Source organism: Cyprinodon variegatus, unplaced genomic scaffold (genome assembly GCF_000732505.1).
Source record: "Cyprinodon variegatus isolate N-32 unplaced genomic scaffold, C_variegatus-1.0 Scaffold221, whole genome shotgun sequence".
In the NCBI taxonomy this organism is placed as follows: domain Eukaryota; kingdom Metazoa; phylum Chordata; class Actinopteri; order Cyprinodontiformes; family Cyprinodontidae; genus Cyprinodon; species Cyprinodon variegatus.
Genome location: NW_015150674.1, coordinates 492,973 through 515,433, shown reverse-complemented (window position 1 = coordinate 515,433; position 22,461 = coordinate 492,973). Strand labels below are relative to the sequence as shown.

The 22,461-nt window shown below is 36.4% G+C and overlaps 1 protein-coding gene across 1 annotated transcript in view; it reads right to left on the bottom strand.

Annotated features, from left to right (window-relative positions):
- Positions 1 to 22,461, bottom strand: part of lars2 (leucyl-tRNA synthetase 2) — a 49,111-nt gene that overhangs the window by 21,606 nt on the left and 5,044 nt on the right. Inside the window, exons 2-7 of the mRNA XM_015380732.1 lie at positions 19,384 to 19,625; positions 14,734 to 14,865; positions 6,563 to 6,654; positions 6,431 to 6,491; positions 5,402 to 5,491; positions 5,107 to 5,250 (exon numbers count right to left, since the gene is read on the bottom strand). Coding sequence (XP_015236218.1) covers positions 5,107 to 5,250; positions 5,402 to 5,491; positions 6,431 to 6,491; positions 6,563 to 6,654; positions 14,734 to 14,865; positions 19,384 to 19,617 — 753 coding nt within the window. The 5' untranslated portion in view covers positions 19,618 to 19,625. The remainder of the gene's footprint in view (positions 1 to 5,106; positions 5,251 to 5,401; positions 5,492 to 6,430; positions 6,492 to 6,562; positions 6,655 to 14,733; positions 14,866 to 19,383; positions 19,626 to 22,461) is intronic.

The following is a 22,461-nucleotide window of genomic DNA, read 5'->3' as shown; positions in this document are numbered from 1 at the left end:
TTCATTTTTAGGGTTTGTCTCTAGTTGCTTTGTAGAGGCAGGTATAAACAACTGTTTTCCACTTGTTGCTTTCAAAACAGCTGAAGTCAGATTGGATGGAAAAGCATCTGCAAAGGTCAGTTCTCGCGTTTTACTTTCATTCTTATTTGGATTCTGTTGCATACTTTAACTAGGCCATAAAAAAAAAAAATCAATGCAATTTGATTCAAACCATTCCATTGGCTATATTTTCTAGCATTTATGAGAATTTGTTGCAGGTTTTGAAGCCTGGTTTTGCAGCTCCATTCATTTTCCAATCAAATCTAAGCAAGTTTACCAACAGCATGATGCTGGCACCACCACAGGACCAGGAGGATGGTGAGTTTGTTTCCATAATGCACGGGGCTTTACAAGTAGAAAGGTTCAATTTTGCTCTAAATCAATCAGTGCATCTTTTATGGGCAGAAACATGTGTCATCAGTAAATTCATTACCATTTCTAATACTGTACTTTAAAATTAAAAGCATTGGTTTACATATGAATTTATATGGATTGAAAATTAATTTAAGGGCTTGGAACTGAATTAATTTCCTCTGAAGATGCATTTGGCTAAAAAAAAAAACAAGCAAAATTTTTACTTCCAGCTGCATGACTCAATATTAGCTCTAAACTTTATTTTTCTACATAAACACACGGTTCCTTTAACCACAGGTTAATCAAACACAGATTTCCTGCTCTATGTTTAAAATCAAGTTAAACTTCTTTAACAGCATTTTGAACTAAAGAGGTGGAGTAAACATGGCGTCATTCACCAAGATATTTAACATCTCAAACAGATACCGCTGTAGATGAGACATTGGCGGCACAATATGCTAATTATCTTTAGCTAATAGCTACAGGTAACATAATTATTGTGGTTAGCCCATCATTTTTAAATTAAGTTTCTTATATTTGTTCCTCTGGCATTTGTAATGACTTCTGCCGCACTCATGAACCCTGATGGCTCACAAAAAAGATATTTTTAAATTAGGATTAAATTACAATACAAAAAGTTAAAACAGATCAACTGAATTTTTTTATGTAATGAAACAACATTTTTTCAAAGGCAATTATTTAATTTTCAAACCATGAAATTTTGTTTCAGTATAGTGAAATTAATTAGACTTTAAATGAGATAAATACAGATGCAGTTTGTAAAATTCAAATTTGGTCTCTGCCAATAAACTTTGCTTTGTTCCAAACAAGCTTTTTGGCAAACTGTACACAGGTGCTGCTATGCCGTGACCTAAACAATATCTTAATAAGTGCAGCTCCCCAAAAAACGCAAAATGTGCAGAATGCTTTGCCAGATTGTCCAACCTGAGCATATAATCCCTGCAGCTCCTCCAGAGTTGCCAGTGTCACTTTATTTAGGTGACAGCATAATGCAATACTCTTTTTATGTTCAAATAACTGAGTTAAAATTGCTCTGTTAAAATTTGAAAGCATTGGACACTGCTTTATAACCTGGCCTTGCTTGGAACTATTTCTCATCTGTCCCATTTTGCAGAATCCTATTAGTAGAAAGAAAATAAATAAAAAAGTAATATTTTTTCTAATTAAAGTCAATGCTATTTGTGATTTTTTTAAGTTGAGGGGCAGTTAATAGTTTTTAAGGCACTATAAAGAACAAAAAATAAACAGCAGCATCAGTGAGACATCAGTGAAAACTCCAGTAGTCACTTGATAAACGATCAGCAATGACGATGAACTAAAGCAGCCCTGACAGACAATAAAAGATTTCCAGTGAGAGGGGAAAATCTCTTTTTACTTTCCCGGACTCAAAAATACAGATTTGGCACAGAAGCACAAATAACTTTAATATGTACGACAAGGACAGGCGTTACTATGGAAACTAAGAAAACCGTGACAGAAAAACATGGTATGGCAATAACTAAACAACTCTCTGTCTCTCGGAGGGACAGAAAGAGGAGTCCAGAGAGGAAGATCATACATTGTAGCACAAGTTGCTTGTGGGTAATTTACTGAGATGATGAAGCATTTTCAGAAACTTTAATAACCAATACTGTTAGAGAACTGTACAATAGAGAACCTCTCTCTCTCTGTCCAGGATTTGTCTGCCTGTAAAAAGTGTGATTATGCATGAAATTGAAAAACTCTCCTGCAGCCAGTGGATAATTTAGCCTTCTGCAAAATGCATATCATTTTTTTATCATTAACCGATCCATTGTGCAACATGAAGCAACTCGATAGTTGAACTGAGTAAACATTGTCTGAGGTTAATGTTGTCTAACGGACCCCAGCACATGAAGGGCCGACAAGACGAAACGCACACCCAGGAAACCTCGCAGTGCAATTACATCACTTGTGATTTGGCACGCTGCTGCTCGACATGCTCCTTCCTTTCATCTCCATCTGTCTTTCTCACTTCTTTCCCTTAACACCTCCCTGTTCCTTCCTTCCCACGTCTCTGCTCGTCAGAGAAAATTAGAAATGCAGGAACACATTGTCACAGTAGGTTGCTTCCACCTCCACTCGCACCTCTGACACGGTCGCACGCGGTCGACTTCAGCTACGCCGCCGAAAACTGATGGTGGACAAATTGTCTGGAGATTCATCTAACATGGAAAACTTAGAGGGCAATAAACCAACAAGGAGTCAAATTGATTCCTTAGTGATTTCAGTGCACAGCAAAAGCACTCATAGACCCTTGAGAGTTTTTAATTTTTTCATCTTTTTTGTAAAATGATGAATGGATTCCAAACCAACTTTAAATGAAAGTCTAGTCTTTAGGAAAAAAAACATATAAAAGCGATTAAAAAGCCAATTAGACTATTTAAATAATCCATTTTATTCACTCAATGACTGTTCGCTAGAATAGGGAGAGCTAATAGATGAGCCCAAAATTGAATTATTTGGCCTAAATGTTGACCGTTTGACAATATTTTATGTTTATAATGAAAAACTAGAGCAAACTTTGCATCCATTCCCACAGAGAAACATGGTAATGGCAGCATAATACTGTGCGAATGCTTTATTCAGCAGCAAGCTGTTAAGACTGGATTGGACTATGGGAAAGAGAGAAAGAGACATATTTGTACGTTCCAAACTAACCAGAATTGGTGTCACCATAGAGAGCGACTTTAAACTGAACAAACATATAAACTGTGTTTTAAAATAGTGTTTTCTATCATCTCAGTCTTTATCTAAGCTAAGACCGTTTTTCTTTTAACCTCTTTGAGCAGGTTTTACACTCTTATTTCTAGCCGTCTGGATTTTTTGCAATGCCCTTTATCCAGGCATTCGCCAACAAACTCTCTCCCGTCTGCAGTTAGTCCAAAACGCAGCGGCTCTTCTGTCAACGGGGACTAGACAACATCAACACATTACACCAATTCTTGCGTTTCGGCACTGGATCAATTTTAGAATTGATTTTAAGATTTTATTGTTTGTGTTTAGTGCTTTGAATGGGATGGGTCCTCATTACATTACTGACCTCCTCCAGATTTACTCTACAGCACGTGCTCTGAGGTCTGAGAGCCATCTTCAGCTAATAGTGCCTAAGACGAGGCTTAAAACCAGAGGGGACAGAACCTTTTCTATATTTGGCCCCAGACTGGAATACTTTGCCCCTCTATATACGAACAGCCTCCACAGTGGAGTGTTTTAAGTCTCGTGTTAAGACCCAGTTTTACCCTTTGGCTTTTAACACCGCACAATTGTGTGGTCCTCTGTGTCCTTTTTTAAAATTTACTGCTTTTTTGTGTGTGTTGCGTTTTTTACTTGTTTTCATGTACAGAACATTGGAAACATTTTTTGTTTTTAAATGTGCAAATGAAATAAAGTGGATTGGATTTATTGGAAATTCATTTTTTGAATGGCTTGGTCAAAATCCGGACCTAAATTCAATTAAGAATATCTGTCGAAAGTTGAAAAGCAATGTTAAATGACTCTTTCCATTTAATCGTACTCAGCTTTTGCTATTTTAAGAAGAGAAGAAGAATAAAGACATAAACTGGAGGAGACGCATCCCAAAAGACCTCCAGTCATAACTACAGTGAAAGGTGTTTCTGCAAAGCATTGAGCAGCTGAATTGCTCTTCATTGTTCTTCTAGTTCATATTCTATACATAAAAATAAAAAATATAATAAAAAAAATTATATAATAATATAATGATATAATAAAGAAAATAAAAAACTACAAATATAATAAAGTACTATGTGACATTATATAATAAATGGATAGTATCTCAATGTGGAAAAGTCTGAATATTGGAAGCATATTGTATGAATGGCCCTTTAAGGCTGAATATTTATGGTGTGTTTTCAACTATAGTTAACTTCTCTCTCAATATGTCAAAGATGTTATTAAAGAAAAAAAATTTAATAAAATTATATATATATATATATATATATACATTTTTTTTTATTTTTATATATTTTACAACTTTAAAGGAAACTTTGAAAATTAAAACAAGTTTTCAACATTAGGAAGGACAATCTTCGGATTTTACTTCTTAAACCAAAGTTATAAAAGTTTTTATTACAAAATTCTATCAATTTATCTTTGTAAAAAAAATTTAAGGTTCAAAAGAAGTCATCTTTGTTTGACTTAAGATTGGATCTTTATTCTTAAATAACAGTTTGATTAAATGGAACCTTTTTTGTTTTTCTTCTCAACAAAAAAAACAGGTGTTGCTTTCTGTGTACCAAATGTTGGTGTAAGGGGTTAACAGATGGATCACGCTTATTGCAGCTGATGTGACTCCTGTTGCCCTACATAACGTCGAACACAGTACGTGCATGTGCTGCCTGTCAAATGCATTAACCAGTCTACCCTGTGGTCGTTTCAGTGCAGAGGACATCACTCTTTTTTCCTGCAGCAGTCCTGTTCCTCCCTGTGCAGAAAGGTTTCATCAGGCAGCCAGACCAACCTCAGGTCTGCTCCTGTATTTTCCCCTTTGAACACAGAGGCCAGACTACAGATGATGGTCTCCAGGGGTCTGATTACAGAGGCAGGGAGGCAGGCAGCAGCTGCTACCACTTTGGTGTCAGCCATGATTGTTATCAAAGGGCTTCACCGCTCGTTTTAACACACACCAAGACATTGTATTAACAGGCCTCAAACCTTAGCATAGTTTGTAGTCTTGATGAACCATTGTGTCAGTAACTTCTGCTCCACCAGAGCGCCGGACCTCCAGGATCGGCCATTTTCATCCACTTGCTCGTCGGCCAGCACCGTCTGATCAACAGGGTCCCAGTTCACCACAGCCTACATGCCGCACAGAAACCAGCACACACGTGCAGATCAAAACCCACACAGTAAACAAGAAATGAGGCCACCTCTTTTCAGCTAAATAACTGAAAATAAATTACTTTTCTCCACTGCTTTCATCGTCTCTCTATGAAGAAAACATTCCTACCTCTTTTTGATATGCCAGTCCCGCCTCAAAAAGCTTAATGAACAGATACTGTGTCCACTTGTAGTAGTCTGGAAGACATGTGGTTATTTCCTGTTGGGGAACACCAAAATCAGGTGCAGAGAGTTACTTCAATATACCCTCTAATCACTGATGCATTCTGGGTTGTTATGGGTCATAAAATTCCTGCCTAATACACAGCATTCCTCCAGCTTCCTATGCCAACTGGGTTTTATTTTTGTTTACCCAAGTTTAAAAAGCATGATGCATCCAGTTAATTTATTTTGCCTGTAATAAGATGTTACTCTATCAGAGGCAGCTGTTCCCTAATATGTTTTTTTGTCATTTATTCATTCTAGAGGTCTGTATATTCATTCATCTATCATCATTTATTTACTTGCTAATTTATTTAAAAGCTTGTTATCTATTGCCATTCGGAAAACCAAAGCCCACACAAACACAATTTGCTCTTACATTCTAAACTTCACCCAGGTTACTTAGGACTTTTTTAATACAGTCTATTCACAAGCTGGACTTTTTAAATTTACATTTTGTCAAATTAGAACCACAAACCTAGATAGTGCAACATAAAGTGTTGCATACCTTTGAGGTGAAAGTAAAAGGTGTTTGCATACAGCAGCTCTTGAACTGTAACAATGAATATTTTTTGCTGTAAGTTAAGAAGCTGTTTATTGATGGGTCTCTACTGGTTTGGAGTCTAAAAGACTGAAGATGTTGCCCATTCATATTTGCAAAATGTCTCAATCTCAGACTAACTTGCAATAGAGCATTTGGTAGCTTTTAACACTTACAACAGTTTTACAGGTTTAAGGTTTTCTTTTTTATAGTCTTATTGATAAAAGTTTAAGTATTTTTTTCTAAACATTTTTTCTCTTTCAAGGATTTCCCTCTATTTCGTTACAGCCAATCATTTCTTTCTGTGTGTCTTTGCAAATGTGACATAAACACTAAAAGACAAACATGAAGGCATTTTGTAATAATCTGGCAGAGAGTTTCTGAGCTCTTACTTACTCTGTCCCAGTTGAAGCAGAGCCCAAGGCTATCCAGCTGCTCCCTCATGGACTGGATGTTACTGAACGCAGCAGAGAAAGAAGTTACAAACAAATAAGAAACAATCAAACGTCTTGCTGTTACTATAAGCACCTTTTGGTCCACTCCTCAGGATCAAGGCCTCTCTCTATGGCTGCATTCTCAGCAGGGAGTCCAAAAGCATCCCAGCCCATTGGGTTCAACACCTATAAATTAATGAAAGGAGCAATCACACCCAGACTCACATAAAGCTCATTTATTTACCTTGGTCATTTGATTTGCCGGCTGTATTTATATCTTTAACAAAATGTTCCCCTGGATGTTGTTACAGATATGAAGAACTCTGGACCATCTCTCCATTGGTTAGGCTCTGAAAACAATGAGCACTGGCTTCTTATCTGGACATTTGTAAGAAATCATGATGTAAGCAACAATGGGAAACATTCAAAGCCAGCCTACCACCTCATTCTAAAACACATTTTAAACAGTTTACTTAGGAAGAGGTTTTCAGACCTCCAGTCAGAACAACAAGAGTTAAAGTTGGCAGGGAGGCTTCATGCTGCAACAAACTGGGTTTAGGTTTTCTTCAAAGAACTTGGTTCTTTTCTCTTTATCTAAATGACAAATGACTGTAGTGCTAAACTTATTATTAACCAGTTTATTGAAGCTCCTAAGGATGCTTCTGTGGTCTGAGTCCTCAAGAGTGGAGGCAAGCGGATGTGTGTTACTGTAGGCAGTGACATGCTTTCGATAGAGGCTAGCCTAGTGATAGACTCTGCACTAATCACTTTTTAGCAGCCTACAAAATGTCTAAACAAGTTATGCCATCCTAATAAAGCTCTAGATAAGGCCGTTGTGTATAGAAAAACACATGGGGGACTGGATGGATATATTGTTCTCCTGAAGGATTAATATAATCATACAAATATTTTTATTATTTTATCTTGTAAACATATTCATTTAACCTTCTTTACACTGCCATCAAACTTTTATCAACAATGAATTCAAGCTTTAAAATTCAGATTGCAACCGGGGCACCCTTTTTACACTATTTTGTCTTTTTTTGTTCAGAATTCACAAAAAAAACAATGTTTCAGTCTAAAAATACCACTGGAATAACGAGGTTTTATTGAAACCTGAATCTAAAGCAGATAAAAAAGGAAGATCAATCGCTGAGTAGAAGCTGCATAAAATGTTATAGCCAACATACCTCAATAAATCTTCCAAAAAACAAAAAATCTCCCCTATGTTTTCCCTATCCATAAATGATCCGTCTACACTTCTGTGCTTTCGTCTCGCTCTTTGACACACACTTAAAAAGTCTCTTTCAGTCATCTCTTGAGCTACTCGGCTGTATTTTCTGCTCCCTGAGAGAAAAACGAGATGAAAGCACAGGACTGGAAGGAGCGGGTAAAGTGGAAGAGAAAGAGAGTGACAATGAGTCGAAGGCTGGAGGATCACTGCGCGGACTCTAACGGGTCTGATGTTTCAGATGAATTGGTATCCTTGGTAACTGCAGGGGCCTCATTTGTAAAGCCGAATGTCGGATGGTATAAGGCTGAGAGACTATCGGCTCACTGAGCTCTGGGGTAATACAAGCAGAGCACATTCCAAGGACAGACTATGATAATTAAAAAATAAACACTCTAAATGATGCGTGTAACATTATGGGTACACAAGTGCTTTTGATGCATATATACTTGAAAAGAGGCCATGTTTATGTGACTATTTTATTGTAAGCTGTTATACTTGTTTTCTATCTCAATTGATAACATTTTAGAGAAAAACCTATCCTGGCCTTTCATTTGGTCACAATCAGATAAACTGGAATATGAAACACTGTAGTACCAACAAAAAAAATAATGTTTTATATATTCACAGCCCTCTGCACCAAAAGTGGGGATGGAAAAGTAGAGTAGGGCCCATAAAAAATAATGAAAATGGCCACTCAATAAAACTTTAAAAGCTTTTGTTTTCTAAATTTAATCTCAGACTTTATTCTAAAAATTCTGAGAATTCCGACTTTAATCTCAACATTATTCTATAAAATGATGACTACTTTTTTAATTCCTGCTTGACTGAAGTGCACTTACTTTTAATTGTGAGATTAATAATAGAATTCTAAGAAGAAGAGTTAGTCATAAATCTGAGGATAAAGTCAGGATTACTAGACAAAAAAGTTAGAATTATTAGATTACAGTCAGAATAAATGTTTTCATGAGTGGCTGTTTTTTTTTATGGCCCCAATTCTCTTCCATACATAGGTCAGAAGAGCTGGGAGACTGGTATTGTGATTTGCAGAGAGGCAATATTAGGTATAGGTATATGTATGTTTTATTTTTACTGGAAATGTAGGTAAGAAATGCAATCACATTTTCATAAATGCACATGCATGAGACCATCCTATCAGCTGTTCTGCTTGTCAGGGAGAATATCTATCAAACGTGCTTGCAGACGTACACAGCTCTGGAAGACAGCAAAAGAAGACACTGACATTACCCTATGCCATATTAAGCACTGATTCACCACTAAAACTAAAGCTCACTGGATACAGAAAGGGTAGGAGCGTGCATGTGCAGCAAGAAGTAAGAACGACCATGATATCAGGTCAGGAGGTCATAAAGACTGGAATGCGGAACAACAAATAGTTAAGATTATCCCCCCCAGAACTCAACCACAAATCTATTATCACACTGCATTCTATGTGTTTAAACACTGGCTAAGGTTTTGTGAGTTAAAGTTTGCATACTTGCACACCAGGGTGCTGGAGACTTTATAAGAGTGTCTCATTTACTCTTAGAAATGAGACACTCAGTCTCAAGAGATTTTTTTGTCCAAATAAGTCTTTAAATAAATAAATCTGTGGAAAACGTATTTAATAACGAAAAATAAAAGTGCTGACGAACCCCTATAACAATAACAACCACCATATTATAAGCATAAAGCAACAATGTTAGATTTAATTGGTTAAGAAATGTGATCAGACGAGAGCTTAAAATAATAGTACGTTTTTTTTCTTGTTTCCTCCTTGAACTGTTTTATTGCTTATTGTTACGTCCGAACAAGTAGGAGAGGGATTTAACTGTGCTGTAGGACTGAAACAGTCAAGCTGATTATGTGATTATTTAAAATAATCGTAGTTAAAAACTGAACAGACCGTAATCCACTCTATAAAAACATCAAGTTCAGCATAAAATACGCTTTAATATTGACTTTATAATTGCACAATGAAACAGAATTAAAAAGCATCAGAAACAGGTTGACAATGCATCCCCAAACCCAGCAGAATATCATCAGGTGAAAGTGTATTTCTCTATTATCACATGGGGGGAGTTTTGTTCATATAGTAGAACAGTGTTTGCTTTTAGACAGATGCTCTGGGAAAGAAAAGAGTCCTGCACAATGAACAGGTAGCAATCATGTGAAACCAAGTTTCCTTCAGAGAATACCAGCAAAGAAAAAGGACGCTCTCTCAGCAGGCGATGAGGAAAATCCATTTTTGATGTAAAATCTCAAAGGAGCAAAAAACACAGAGCAGGCTTTTCACATACCACGCTGCAGTCTGGCTAAATGACTGTTGGGATACGCAAAGATCTGAGCAGAAAGTGTGTTCCTGGAAAACAGCCCACAGATCCTGACCTTACAGCACCGGCCGCAGCTTGGAGTGCAGTCTTTAAGTGGAATCAAACAGAGAGCCGAGGCAGCTCTAGACTCAGGCACTTTGAACTAAAGCAGTCCGGTTATTCAGACACCGGAGGGCTTTAAATCAAGAGTATGGATCCGCCCTAACTTACACAGCTACTGAAAAAAGAAAAATACATGAAGCTATATTTACATCTCAACACTTTAACAATCCTTACATCTAGAGCTACTACGTTAATATACAACACAGCTAAAAAGAAAACTCTTATCTTGAATATATGATATAAATTAAAGGCATTAAAACATATTAAAGCTCCAAAAATGTAAAAAAAAAACTATAATCTAAGGAGACTGTAGAAAAAAGACTGAGCCTCTAATTCATCTATTGAGGGAAGAAATCCCCACATTTTAATATTTGAAATGTTAAAATTATGCTAAAATCATGTATAATGAATATTTCAGAACACCTGTCTTACCATCCATCATGAAATACTCTCACTATTACACGTCAAACAGGAAGCTAAACCTGCACAGCAACTAAACCGAGGACCAATCACCTCGTTCATTACAGTGAAAGCCCCGCCCACTGACTAACTGTTAAGGCAGATGATATAATACATTTATGATAGGACCACAGTGCTTTTGAATATATCAGATATTTTACGTTTTAAACTACAAATGTCCAGATTTATCAATAACTCCTAAAAAAATCTAACAGCTGACGTATCGACTCGTCAAACTTTTTGTCCCTGGGCAGTTTACAGGTTTACATTAACTTTATTAATAACATAAATTCATGAATTATTATTAGAATAGATAACATCTTACCTGAACTTGTAATTGAATGTGTATTAATATTACTTGTATACAGCAGGACATATTCTATTAGATTATTTACTTTTTAGAATGACAAATTTCTTGCTAAATTAGATTTTTAAAAGGTTAAACTAAAACAAAAGAAAAAAAAAATTATGCATATATATATATATATATATATATATATATATATATATATATATATATGCATTTAATCACAGCTAGTGGTTTAATTATGTTTGAAAAGCTTTTATCCCTCAGTAAGGGAAATCATGAAATAAAATGTGCATTTTGTATAAACTAAGGTATCAATTGTCTGACATTAGTATGCCATTGCTTTGAAACATACAAGTTTGGACAAAACGAAAAAGAATAAAGAAATATGCACAAAAAGAAAAATAAAAAATACCAAAAAACAACAAAGCACTGTATTTGATGCAAGCAATAGTAAACAAACCTAGCCAGAACTAGACTTTTACAATAATATATAAATAACTAGGTGGATAAAAATGCTGAAACATTATAGACTATGTAGAGCTATGTGTTTATGCATGCGCAGGATATAAAAAAAACAGGGAGTCTGTGTGTGCTTTCCTAAGAACCTCAATACACTGCTATATTCTATGTATCGGACTTTGAATAGGACTGCTGAGAGCCATGGTCTCTCCATCGTGTCCTGGTCCTCATCCCAGTGAGACATGCCTTGAACACCTCAAGAGTGAAGCAATCAAAGGGGGATCTTAACAGATGGCCAAGCCATTTCATTTGACTCCTTTGACCTTTACTGATCTCACACTGGAGAGGTTTCCCTCTGCATTTAACCCATCCCCTTGGGGAGCAGTGGGCTGCCACTGTGCGGCGCCCGGGGAGCAGGGGGGGGTTAGGGGTATTGCTCAGGGACCCAGAGGGCAGGCTGTGGGCGTTGAACCGGGCACTTGCAATCTTCTCAGAGCACAAGTGCACTGCTCTTATTACTAGGCCATCACTCCCCTCCTGGACTGTCATGGATGGCCAAACTCCTCACCCTATCTGTACGGGGGAGCCCTGCCAACTGGAGGGAAAGCTCATTTTAGTCGCTTGTATCTACGTCTCATTCTTCTTCTTCCTGGCCACAATGTATGATGCAAACAGCCCCAGCATGTAGTGAAACCAGACCCCTTCTGTCTTTGGCTGCATCCTGTCCATAAAAGCTCTGACCAGGACTCGGGGGGGAAGACAACTGATCATTTCATCAATTTAGACAAAATAGATATAATAAACTAAAATTGTTCATAATTGTTCCATAATTGTACATAAATCTGACCTTACATTCTTATAATGGAATGTGTTTGAAATCAGGATATCAGGCTAACTTCTTTAATAGCCTTTGCAAAACCTGCTCTGTAACTTATATATTGTTAGAATGAATAAAACAGCACAAAAAAAAAAATCCTAATAGCTGTTAATTGTCTCTTACTGAGTCACTCACTTGCTCTTGCTTTTTTTCACTGAGCAGATGTAAGAGCTGCCCCGGCCTCACTGATCCCATCAAAGGTCTATTCAGGGCTGATGAGCCAATAGGACACAAGAAGTCATTAAAAGACTCAAACATTAGTTTTGAGATTTTTCTCTTTGCTGATTGATTTGTTTGTCTTACATCACAGTTCTTTTCACAGAATTTTGTAAAAATCCAAATAACAGTAATCAGAGCTTTAATCTGCTTTTTGTAAAGAATAGTCAATAAAAACTTGACATACAGTAACAATATAACATAATTGCTCTGATATAAGAGTCTGTAGGTTTGCAGAAGCAACATTATTAAAATATTTTACCTTCAGCAGAAAGGCAGCAATAGACAACAGACTTTTGGGTTCCAGCCTGTTCTGCTTTTTAGCTTTGCTGCTTTGACTTATGTGCCAGACATCTGACTGCAAGGCGATTTTAACAGTTTAATGAGGAAATATTACAGACATCAGGGGTAGAAAAATCTTCCAAAAGTTGCAGGAGTATAACATTTAAAATCTAAGCCCTTGATATAATTTTATTTAGTTAGTGGAGGGAATAACCAAACTGTAAAAAAAAAAAAAAAGGTTAAGATCGAGTGTAAAAATGCCCAAAAATAGAGGATCAGCCTCGAGTAGCGTCCGGATGAGGCATAAACAACAGGAGCTAAAGCTGTGGAGGCATTCAGATGATGCTACGCAGTTGATTGATGTGTGAGTACATGTTCTTACATCCTTACCTCATACTTTTTCCACAATTGAGTTTGGTAAGAAAGGGAATTTCCAATATCCTTGATGTTCTGATAGGAGGAGGATTCATTTGGAGCTGCTGTAGATCGGGTTGATCCTCAAATACATCAAGCTGTCACTTTACCATGAGGCATTTGAGGACGGTTCGGCTCTATCAAAAAACTGCCTCAATTATCGCATCTGGCTTTCTGATAGTTCTGCTGCTCTGCCTGCAGATGGCGAACACCTGTTTATGTTTGCTCATCATGCCTGGAATTATATTTAGGCTAAAAGAAAAGTTGATCTATACATAAAGGAGAGATGCTTGGTGTTTAATGCCATAATTCATCATGTATGAAGTATTTTTGGTCTTTTTGTTTCATAGGCGTGACTTATAACCAGTTTCATGGTTATAAGTCTAAGAACACAAGGCAGCATTTTGCATCACAATAGTTAGATGGCAACATTATTTGGAAATATTGAAGTGACGCATTAAAGGTCTAGTGGGGGATGTTCTTTTTCCGGGAGGACAATCAAAATAAGTGTTCCTGCTAATTGTCAATCATTCTGGTGATATGTTTACATAAGGCCGTTCTATGTACTCGTCCCCATTTTCACTTACTGGTAGTGAGTCTGACATAGTGAAAAATTGCAAATCTTCTTTTGGAAAGTAAGCTTGTATGATCGATGAGATGAGCGATCTTTTAAACAGAGCATGCACAAGGAGAAAGGGGCTCGTGCACGCTCTTGCACGCATTTACCGTAATAGGCGTTCCCTTTCGGGAGCAGGTACAGGGTTGTGCATGTGCCATTTTTTTATATATATATAAATAGTGGAGAGGGTGTTGTTTTCAAAAATTCACGGAAATCCTCCACTATAACTTTAAGACATCAAATAAGAGCTCGCTCACTAAAAGGTTCTTCAAACTATAATTACCCAAGTACAAAGCTTAAATAGATACAAAGTAGCTTTATTTCAGCAAAGTGGTCATCACAGCGTTATGGTTTGAATCCAAAAATCAGAGGGCAGACCTGAAAAGATGAGAGCGTGAGGTACTCCTAACCTAACTCTGCCACAACACTTTAAGTCATAGAACTGAACAAATAGTTTTACTAAAAACTAATAAAAGAAAATACCACATTGCTTATATATTAAAAAAAATATTGCTGTTATTTCTGATGTATATAAAAAAGAAAAAAAAACTTAGAGGATTGGAGAAAAGGATACTGTTTCTTTTACCGTAATTAAATATATGTAAACATAAGATTTCAAATGCAAACAGCTCATTATATTATTTCATAGTACAAACTAAAAATAAAAGTGTTAAGAAACCTTAAAACTTGTAAAATCAATATCTTATTTACCTCTATTGTGCAAATAACAATTTTCCTCTTAAATTAGTTTAATTAGTGACATGATCAAAATACTTTCCTAGATCTAAGCTTTAGGAATCCATTGGCTCTCGGTTCTTCGTGTGACACAGGAAGAATATTTTTACCCCGACAACATGAGATACCCCTGAATGGCATTCAGCTCTGGATGCTCAGAGTGCCTTACATGTTTTAGGGATGATGGAGTAATAATAGCAAATATGTGTGGGCAGAAAGCATACATACCTGATGGCCTCTCATTCTCTGGAAGTGACCAATGGTGTCGCTGATGGTGTACACCCGCACATGACCCATGTGCAAGCGCCCTGATGGGTACGGAAACATAGAGAGGACATAAAATTTCTTCCTGTTGGAATCCTGGGGACAAAAAAGAAAAACATAAAAACATGAGCCATAATAGTAACAGGCTTCAAAGTTTCTCTTTCCTCGTCAGCCTGGCTTTGAGGGAGCCGTGAGTGGAGGAGACGGCGTTAAGTGGATGAGGTCAGGACAGCAGTAATAACTCAACACATTCAGAGCGAGAGCTGCTGACTGTACTACTGTATGAGGCTCGCACAGCGGCTGATTATAGCATCTAAACGGTGGCAGATAATGGATGCTTTACAATCACAACACGGTTTCTATGGCAGCACGGCAAGGACCACTTCCATCCAGCTATATGTGATTACAGGAAACCTGACTCATGAATTTTTCAATAAATTAATTAGAGCCAGCGCCCCGTCATAAATGCACTTAATCACTGCCAGCTTTGCCAAGACAGCCACACGGTCAGAGCATTAGGATACATAATCAGCTGGAGCTACGGGGCTGAGATGAGCTGCAAGGACCCAAGAGCCTGTACGAGATTAGGGGAAAGAAATCAAACTTGGTCATCAGACAATAGAAAACATATCAAGGTGCTTCAGATATGAACAGAAACTCCTCAGAGATACACCCTTTTTTATTTTCAAAATATGTTTGATTTAACAAAAAAAAAGGGAGAAACAATGTTTATTAACTGTGGCTCGACTCTATTAAACGCCTCAGAAAGCCTGTGAGGCAGTATCAGCGAGACACGAGTTTCATACTGTGGAGTATATCTTCACCTTTCTTCTCCCCTGGCCAAAATGACAACCGTATGAAAACGCTCTATTGATCCATTGAAGTTCGCTTTATGAACCATTTGACAGCCATCTTTTATAGTCACTAAAAAGAAGGTCACTTTAAAGGCAACCACCTGGGTTCACTACATCTAAAAAATGTTTATAGTGGTTTTAAAAAGTTTACACACCTTTAATACTTTAGTCTTCATAAACTCTTATTCCACCTTAAATGTACAATTCAGGGAAGGAAACGTATTAAAAGTAAAGAGACTAAACATTATTGGAGCACTTTTGGATTCAATGAAAGACTTTGTTCCACTTTAGTAAAAAGATCTATTAGCATATAACAGATGTTGACTTGGTAATATTTGCTTGGATCATCTTTCAAATGCTCAAATAATTTTTTTTAAGTGTCCCTTCATTTTTTGCAAACTTGGTTCCAGACAGAAAGTCAACCTAAAATCTACAGAATCTGTGACAAATAAAATTTCACAAATAGATCCAAAGCACAAGAGTTTCAAAACAAAAGGCTGGAAAAATTAAGATTGTGCTACTTTAAAATAAAGTTTTCTGTCCAAAGCTCGGGAGGAGATGATTTTTTTTGTAGTCAAGGTTTATCGTTTAAAGACTAGGCTTGGACATTAATGCAGTTTCATTTCATCCGCAATATAATTTAATCAAATAATGACGATATGCTTTTCAACATATTTCTACTATTTCAATATACATAGCAGTCTATGATTACAGTTTTAGCTACTGACTGACGTCTTGGGTTTTCTATAGTTTTATGTTGCTGTTTTTTTCTGTTTGTTTTTTTTTTTTTTTAAGCAAAAACTTCTAAAATATTTTAATGGATTAGTTTTACAAACATGGTAAAATAGTTTTTTTTATACATGCCAATTATTGTTTGGAATTTGATGGGCTTTCTTGGCAGTTTTTCTAAGGCTTTTATTTTGTAAATATGAATATGTGGTATCAACAGAAATTAGGAAATAGTACATGATATAAGTTTTGCTTGCATCATCCAGCCCTACTAAGACCTTAAAATGATTTGAATTTGAATAAAAAGCCAGTATTTTTACCCTTAAATAAGACAACTGTTTGTCATTAAGTTTTAATTTGAAAATAAAGCTTTGCAGCTGAATCTAGTTAAAATTGTTATTTATAAATAGGACGATAAAAAGAGGCCACAAATCTTATTAGCATTATGCTGTCATGTGTGCAGACGATGGTAACTAATGATCCTATTTGGGACAATAAATGATGATGATAACCATAATGAGGATGATTTTGATTCTCAATAAAAGCCTCTTATACTAGGGCTGTTCATCGCTTTTTCCAAGGGAATAAATATTATTCCACCAATTCCACTGATGTCTTTGTTAAAAGTAGGATTACAGAGGTATACAGGTGAAGATATGACAGTTTTATCTGTAGGAAATGTTAAGAAAATCAAATGTTTTCTTGCTTCAATTTGGAAACATGCTAAAAAAATGTTGACTTCTTTTTTCTTCTACAAAATGTATCTTAAAGGAGAAGTTCGGTTTTTTACACTTTAAGCCCATTTTCTGTAGTGTCCAGGATGAAATTGAATGAAGGACACCAAAATTTTGACAATTGCTCCTGTCTCTGCTTTTTGGCTCATTTAGAATCAACCCCTGGCTGCTTTAGAATGGCTAGCATAGAGCATGTCCGATAATGTCCTTAAAACAACCTTAAACGTTCTTTTTTTTAAATATGCTACTCACCGTGTCGTCAGCGCTGTTCAATGACGTTCCAAAAAAAGTTTCGTGAAGAAAAAACGTTCCTGTAGTGTTTTATTTAGCATTTTGTAAATCCCATTGAGTTCTGTAGGAATAGACAATATTCCGCTGCCACCGGAAACGGAAATGGGGCCTGTTTACACAGTTGTAGTCTTTTCGCTTCACTCTGTGTACTCCGACGTCGAGGTGCTAACGTCTCTGTTAAACACTTTAAAAAACTCTGAAAATGGAATACGAAAGGTGGATTCTTGATTCTCGACGTCGGAGTACACAGAGTGAAGCGAAAAGACTACAACTGTGTAAACAGGCCCCATTTCCGTTTCCGGTGGCAGCGGAATATTGACTATTCCTACAGAACTCAATGGGATTTACAAAATGCTAAATAAAACACTACAGGAACGTTTTTTCTTCACAAAACTTTTTTTGGAACGTCATTGAACAGCGCTGACGACCCGGTGAGTAGCATATTTTAAAAAAAGAACGTTTAAGGTTGTTTTAAGGACATTATCGGACATGCTCTATGCTAGCCATTCTAAAGCAGCCAGGGGGTGATTCTGCATGAGCCAAAAAGCAGAGACAGGAGCAATTGTCAAAATTTTGGTGTCCTTCATTCGATTTCATCCTGGACACTACAGAAAATGGGCTTAAAGTGTAAAAAACCGAACTTCTCCTTTAAGCAAGATGCATAAGCTAAAAAAAATTTTTGTACTTGTCATTTCCCCTAACCAGATGATACTACATCTCTTAACAGGCTAAATATTGTTAGTGAAGGGTTGTTCCTGTTTGGGTTTGTTAAATTTGTTGTACTGGAAGACAATAAACCTACAAAAGTCCTAACCCTGAGCTCTAGAAATGAGTTTATTTTCCTTCAGGCTTTTGGAAACATGCAGATTGCACTGAATAAGTGGCAACACTTTGTAAAATGTTGTCACATAATAGCTACAGGCTTTAATATATTTCTTTGGGTTTAATACAACGGACCAAAACAAAGCTTCTTTTTTTTATTAGCAAGCTCTAAAACATGTAGAGTTTCCATGTATATTCAGCCAAAAAAAACCCACATTTGCTTCAACTATAGCTGGAGACTGAAATCTATGTCAACTCTTCATAAAATATCTGACACTCTTTCTGATTGGCCCCTTCATGAACAGCCATACTAAAGTATACACACAAACTCTTATTTACATTTAGGTTTGAACTTTGACTAGGACATTTTAGCAAATTAATCTGCTTAGATTTTTGCCACTGTAGTGCAGTTCTAGCTTTATTTTTAGAGTCCAGATGTCCCTATCTGTCTGATGTCTGTTCCAAGTTTTCATGTAACAATCGTCCTGCACGCAGCTCCATCCATCCTTCCATCGACTCTGGCCAGGTTCCCTGCTGGAGAAAAGCATGACAGCAGGATGCTGCCCATTTATGTTCCAACATGGGGATTAATAGTTTCCCTGTACTGTTTTTTTTTTTTTGTATGCAGACGGTAAAAACTTGAATATACTGTAGTCTAACATTCGTCCACGTTTCCTGGATAAAGTTTTCCTGCCTATAACGCTGTTAATCTCTATAGCTCCTCCAGAGTGATCTTAAACCTCTTGACTCCAACTCTGATCCAGGCTTTGAGGCCTTCACAGAACAGGTGAATTATGCTGATTAAGGAGTCTTCAGAATATTTGCACTTTTTTCAATAAGAGTAAAGAGAAGCAAGTACAAAAGCCTTCTGTGCTTTTTTCTGTAAAAATTCAAAAAATATCCACTGAACTTGGTTTCCAAGATTTGAAGACGTTTCTCCACCTCTCCAGGAAGCTTTCTCAATTCAAATGTCTGTGCTTGTTAGATTTTTAAAAAAACCTGAATAGTGCAATTTTTCCTTCACTTTGTGTTGGTCACAACACCAACAAAATACCAATATTGTTTATGGTTACGAATTGACAAACTATAAAAAAAAAAAAACATACTTAAGGAGTATGAAAACAAACCAAGGAGTAACCATAATTTTAGGCGGTGTTTTTTGTGTTTTTAATAAACATGCTTACTGTATCCAGCGCATCCTTCTGCCACTGCTTCATAATCCGCGGGTGCCACCATTCCTCTACCCTCCGTCTGTTCTCAGTTCGATAATCTTTGTCCCAAACTCCGGTCTCACTGAAGATGGTGCGGATGCTGGGGGGAAGGAAGCGGAGCGCCGAACTCAACAGAGTCGTGCTGTTTTGACAAGTCTGGACAGCACTCAGGGAGACAAGAGATAGCCTCCTCACGGACGCCTGCATGATCCTGTCTGCAGGAAAAATAAATTTAACAAAATCAGGAAAGGTGCGACATAGAACATAGGTGAGCTGGTGGACATGTGAGATTTGGCTTGCCTGTATAATCCTGATACGCATGTGTGCGTTAAATAAACTACTCACATATACGGGTGATGCTCAGGAAAAAGGTTCAAACTCATGATAAACAGAAAAATTGCACAGAATTTAAAATGCATTAGAGAAAACAACAAGGCTGTATAGCTCTAATTAGCATGTTTAATTGATATAATATTAGGAGCTTTAATGTAATTGAGTCAAACTTCATCATGAATGAATAAAGTTAACACCAACATAGTTTTTAATGATATATTTACAATATATGTATTGCTGCTAAAAAGAAATGATTTTGAGAATTCAATACAGCTTAATTATATATTCCCAATTGAAAACACAATTCATCAGTAATCTGGCATATTGTTGTGTAGCACTTAGGTTTAGTTTTACACATTATTAATCTGGGACCGCTCTCATCAAGTTTGTTCAGGGAAAGGAACAGAGCCTGACTGGATGAAGCAATGTCTGATGCCCACATAACCAAACTGGTTTTAGACAGTCACAGAAACAAACAAAAAAAAGTAGCAGATGTCATGAGAAACCAGAACAACGTTTAACGATTAATCAACTACTGAATTAGTTAACAGTTATTTCAATGATTGATTAATCACGATTAATCTGATTAATTGTTTCAGCCCTAGTTCATTTATTCAAAAGTTGAATCGTATCAGTATTAGATATTGAGTCTCAGTATTGTTATTGGATTGGATCGGGAAAAAAACTGGATTGGTGCATCTCTACCTTAAACAAGAATACTGCGATGTGATTGGCCAAGCCATTTTGGATCGGACTCAAATGGGTTAAGCTGGAGCTGTACAAGACAAATTCTTGTGAGTTTGTGAAATCACAAACACCACATTAATCTAGCTTGCAGGGACAGTTGAAACAAATAATAGAAACAGGCTGGTGAAAAGTTTTCTTTATGAGGTTCAATGTCATCAACTTAAGGTGAACCAAGAGCTGTATGGAGGGCCAAAGTGGACAAAATGAAAAGATACCAAAAAAATAATAATCAGGAAATACACAGTTGCACTATTAGATATCCCATCAAACGGACCATTTATGTCAGCGGTCCCCAACCACCGGGCCGCAGACCGGTAGTGGTCTGCGTCGGTCAATTTATCGACGATCATAGTCTGAGTGATGTTTTATTTTGAAAAATATAAAAAAAATTGCGGTATTCTCTCCCAATTACAATAGTCGGTGCATCTGTGCCTCTTGACACAGGTTAAGACTCATCCTATCTATAACATCCTATCTTTGTGAAGCGGGATTTTCTGCGGTTACAGCGACCAAAACAAATCTACAGAGCAGACTGGAAATCAGGAGCACACTTCGTGTGTCATTGTCTCCGATTACGCCTCGATGGGACCGGCTTGTTTTATTTTTATGCTGTTTGGATTTGATTTTATGCCAGTCGTATCGTTTTACTTGATCGGGGGTGGATTTGAATACGATCAAGTAAAAAACGGTCCACCCTGCCCCCCGGTCCGCGAAAATATGGTCTGACATATACTGTAGCAGTCTGTGGTGCAAAAAAGGTTGGGGACCGCTGATTTATGTATTTATTACATAAATATGTACAAATATGCCATTTAATAAAAATGAAAAGTCATTTTTGAATCAAGTTTTTTATTTTTTTTATTTAAAGTTTTAAATTCAATATCTCATGCTTAAAAGGAAAATCTCCGAAAAAAACACAGAAAAACAAACTGGCTCTTTTTTTCAGTATCTCTTGAGATCTTGGTGCACCAAATCTTTAATTTATTTAATGGCCAATCCAAGTTTTTGGATTTATTTCAGGTCATAGGAAAAACTTTTATATTTGCAAATACAATTTTTTTCAAATGGTTAATAACTCAAAAAAAAAAAAAGAAAAGCATGTTTCAAGTCATCTAATAATGGCAATCCCACAAAAAGAGAAATTGTTACCTTGTCCAAATTTAAGCATCCCAAATGTGTCCCTTACCATAATCTGATCATTTTATTAAAATAAAATATTTTTTTAAATCATCAAAGGACATGTTTGAGCATTTGTAAACCAGAAAATAGTGTTTTGCTGCAACAAATGCAAATAAAAAAAAGTCTGAGCAGAATCTGTGAGGCGAATATCTAAATTTTGTTTTAATTTCACAGAACCGTATGGAAGCTGTTTGAAAAACAATCAACTTTTATAGCAATGGTCGCCAGACACACAAATAAAGTTGCTCTTTATTCCACAAAAAAAACAAAAAATAAAACTGTTATTAGAGTATATTTTTCTAGCTCAGTTGTCCTTTTTTAATGAGGTACACATCTTTCAAAATTGTTCCCCTTATTTGCCCTGTCTGGTCCAAGTAACAAAAAAAAATCCTCTTTTCATTAAATGCATCGGAAATGAAACCATACAGTTTTTCTTGCTAAGTAAACTATTTAGCAAACATGGTCTTTGATGATGTCTGTTTTATCTGTTTGTTATCAGATAAAGCTCCATTAACGTGAACACTGTTGTAATCCCATTTTATTCATAATCCCATTTTATTGCTAAATTCTGGTATGTTTAGTGTTAAATTAAGAGCAAAATTCACACTCAATAACTGTTTTAGGTTTTGAAAAGAAAAGTAAAATTTAGACTTGTGCATCACTAGTTTTTATCTTAGGGAGGAAAAAGTTGAAAAATCTTTAAAAATTAAACAAAAAATCTCAAATACATAAAAATAACTGCAATTCCTTCCCCCCAAATCAAATGCCTCTCCACATTGTTTGCATCTACAG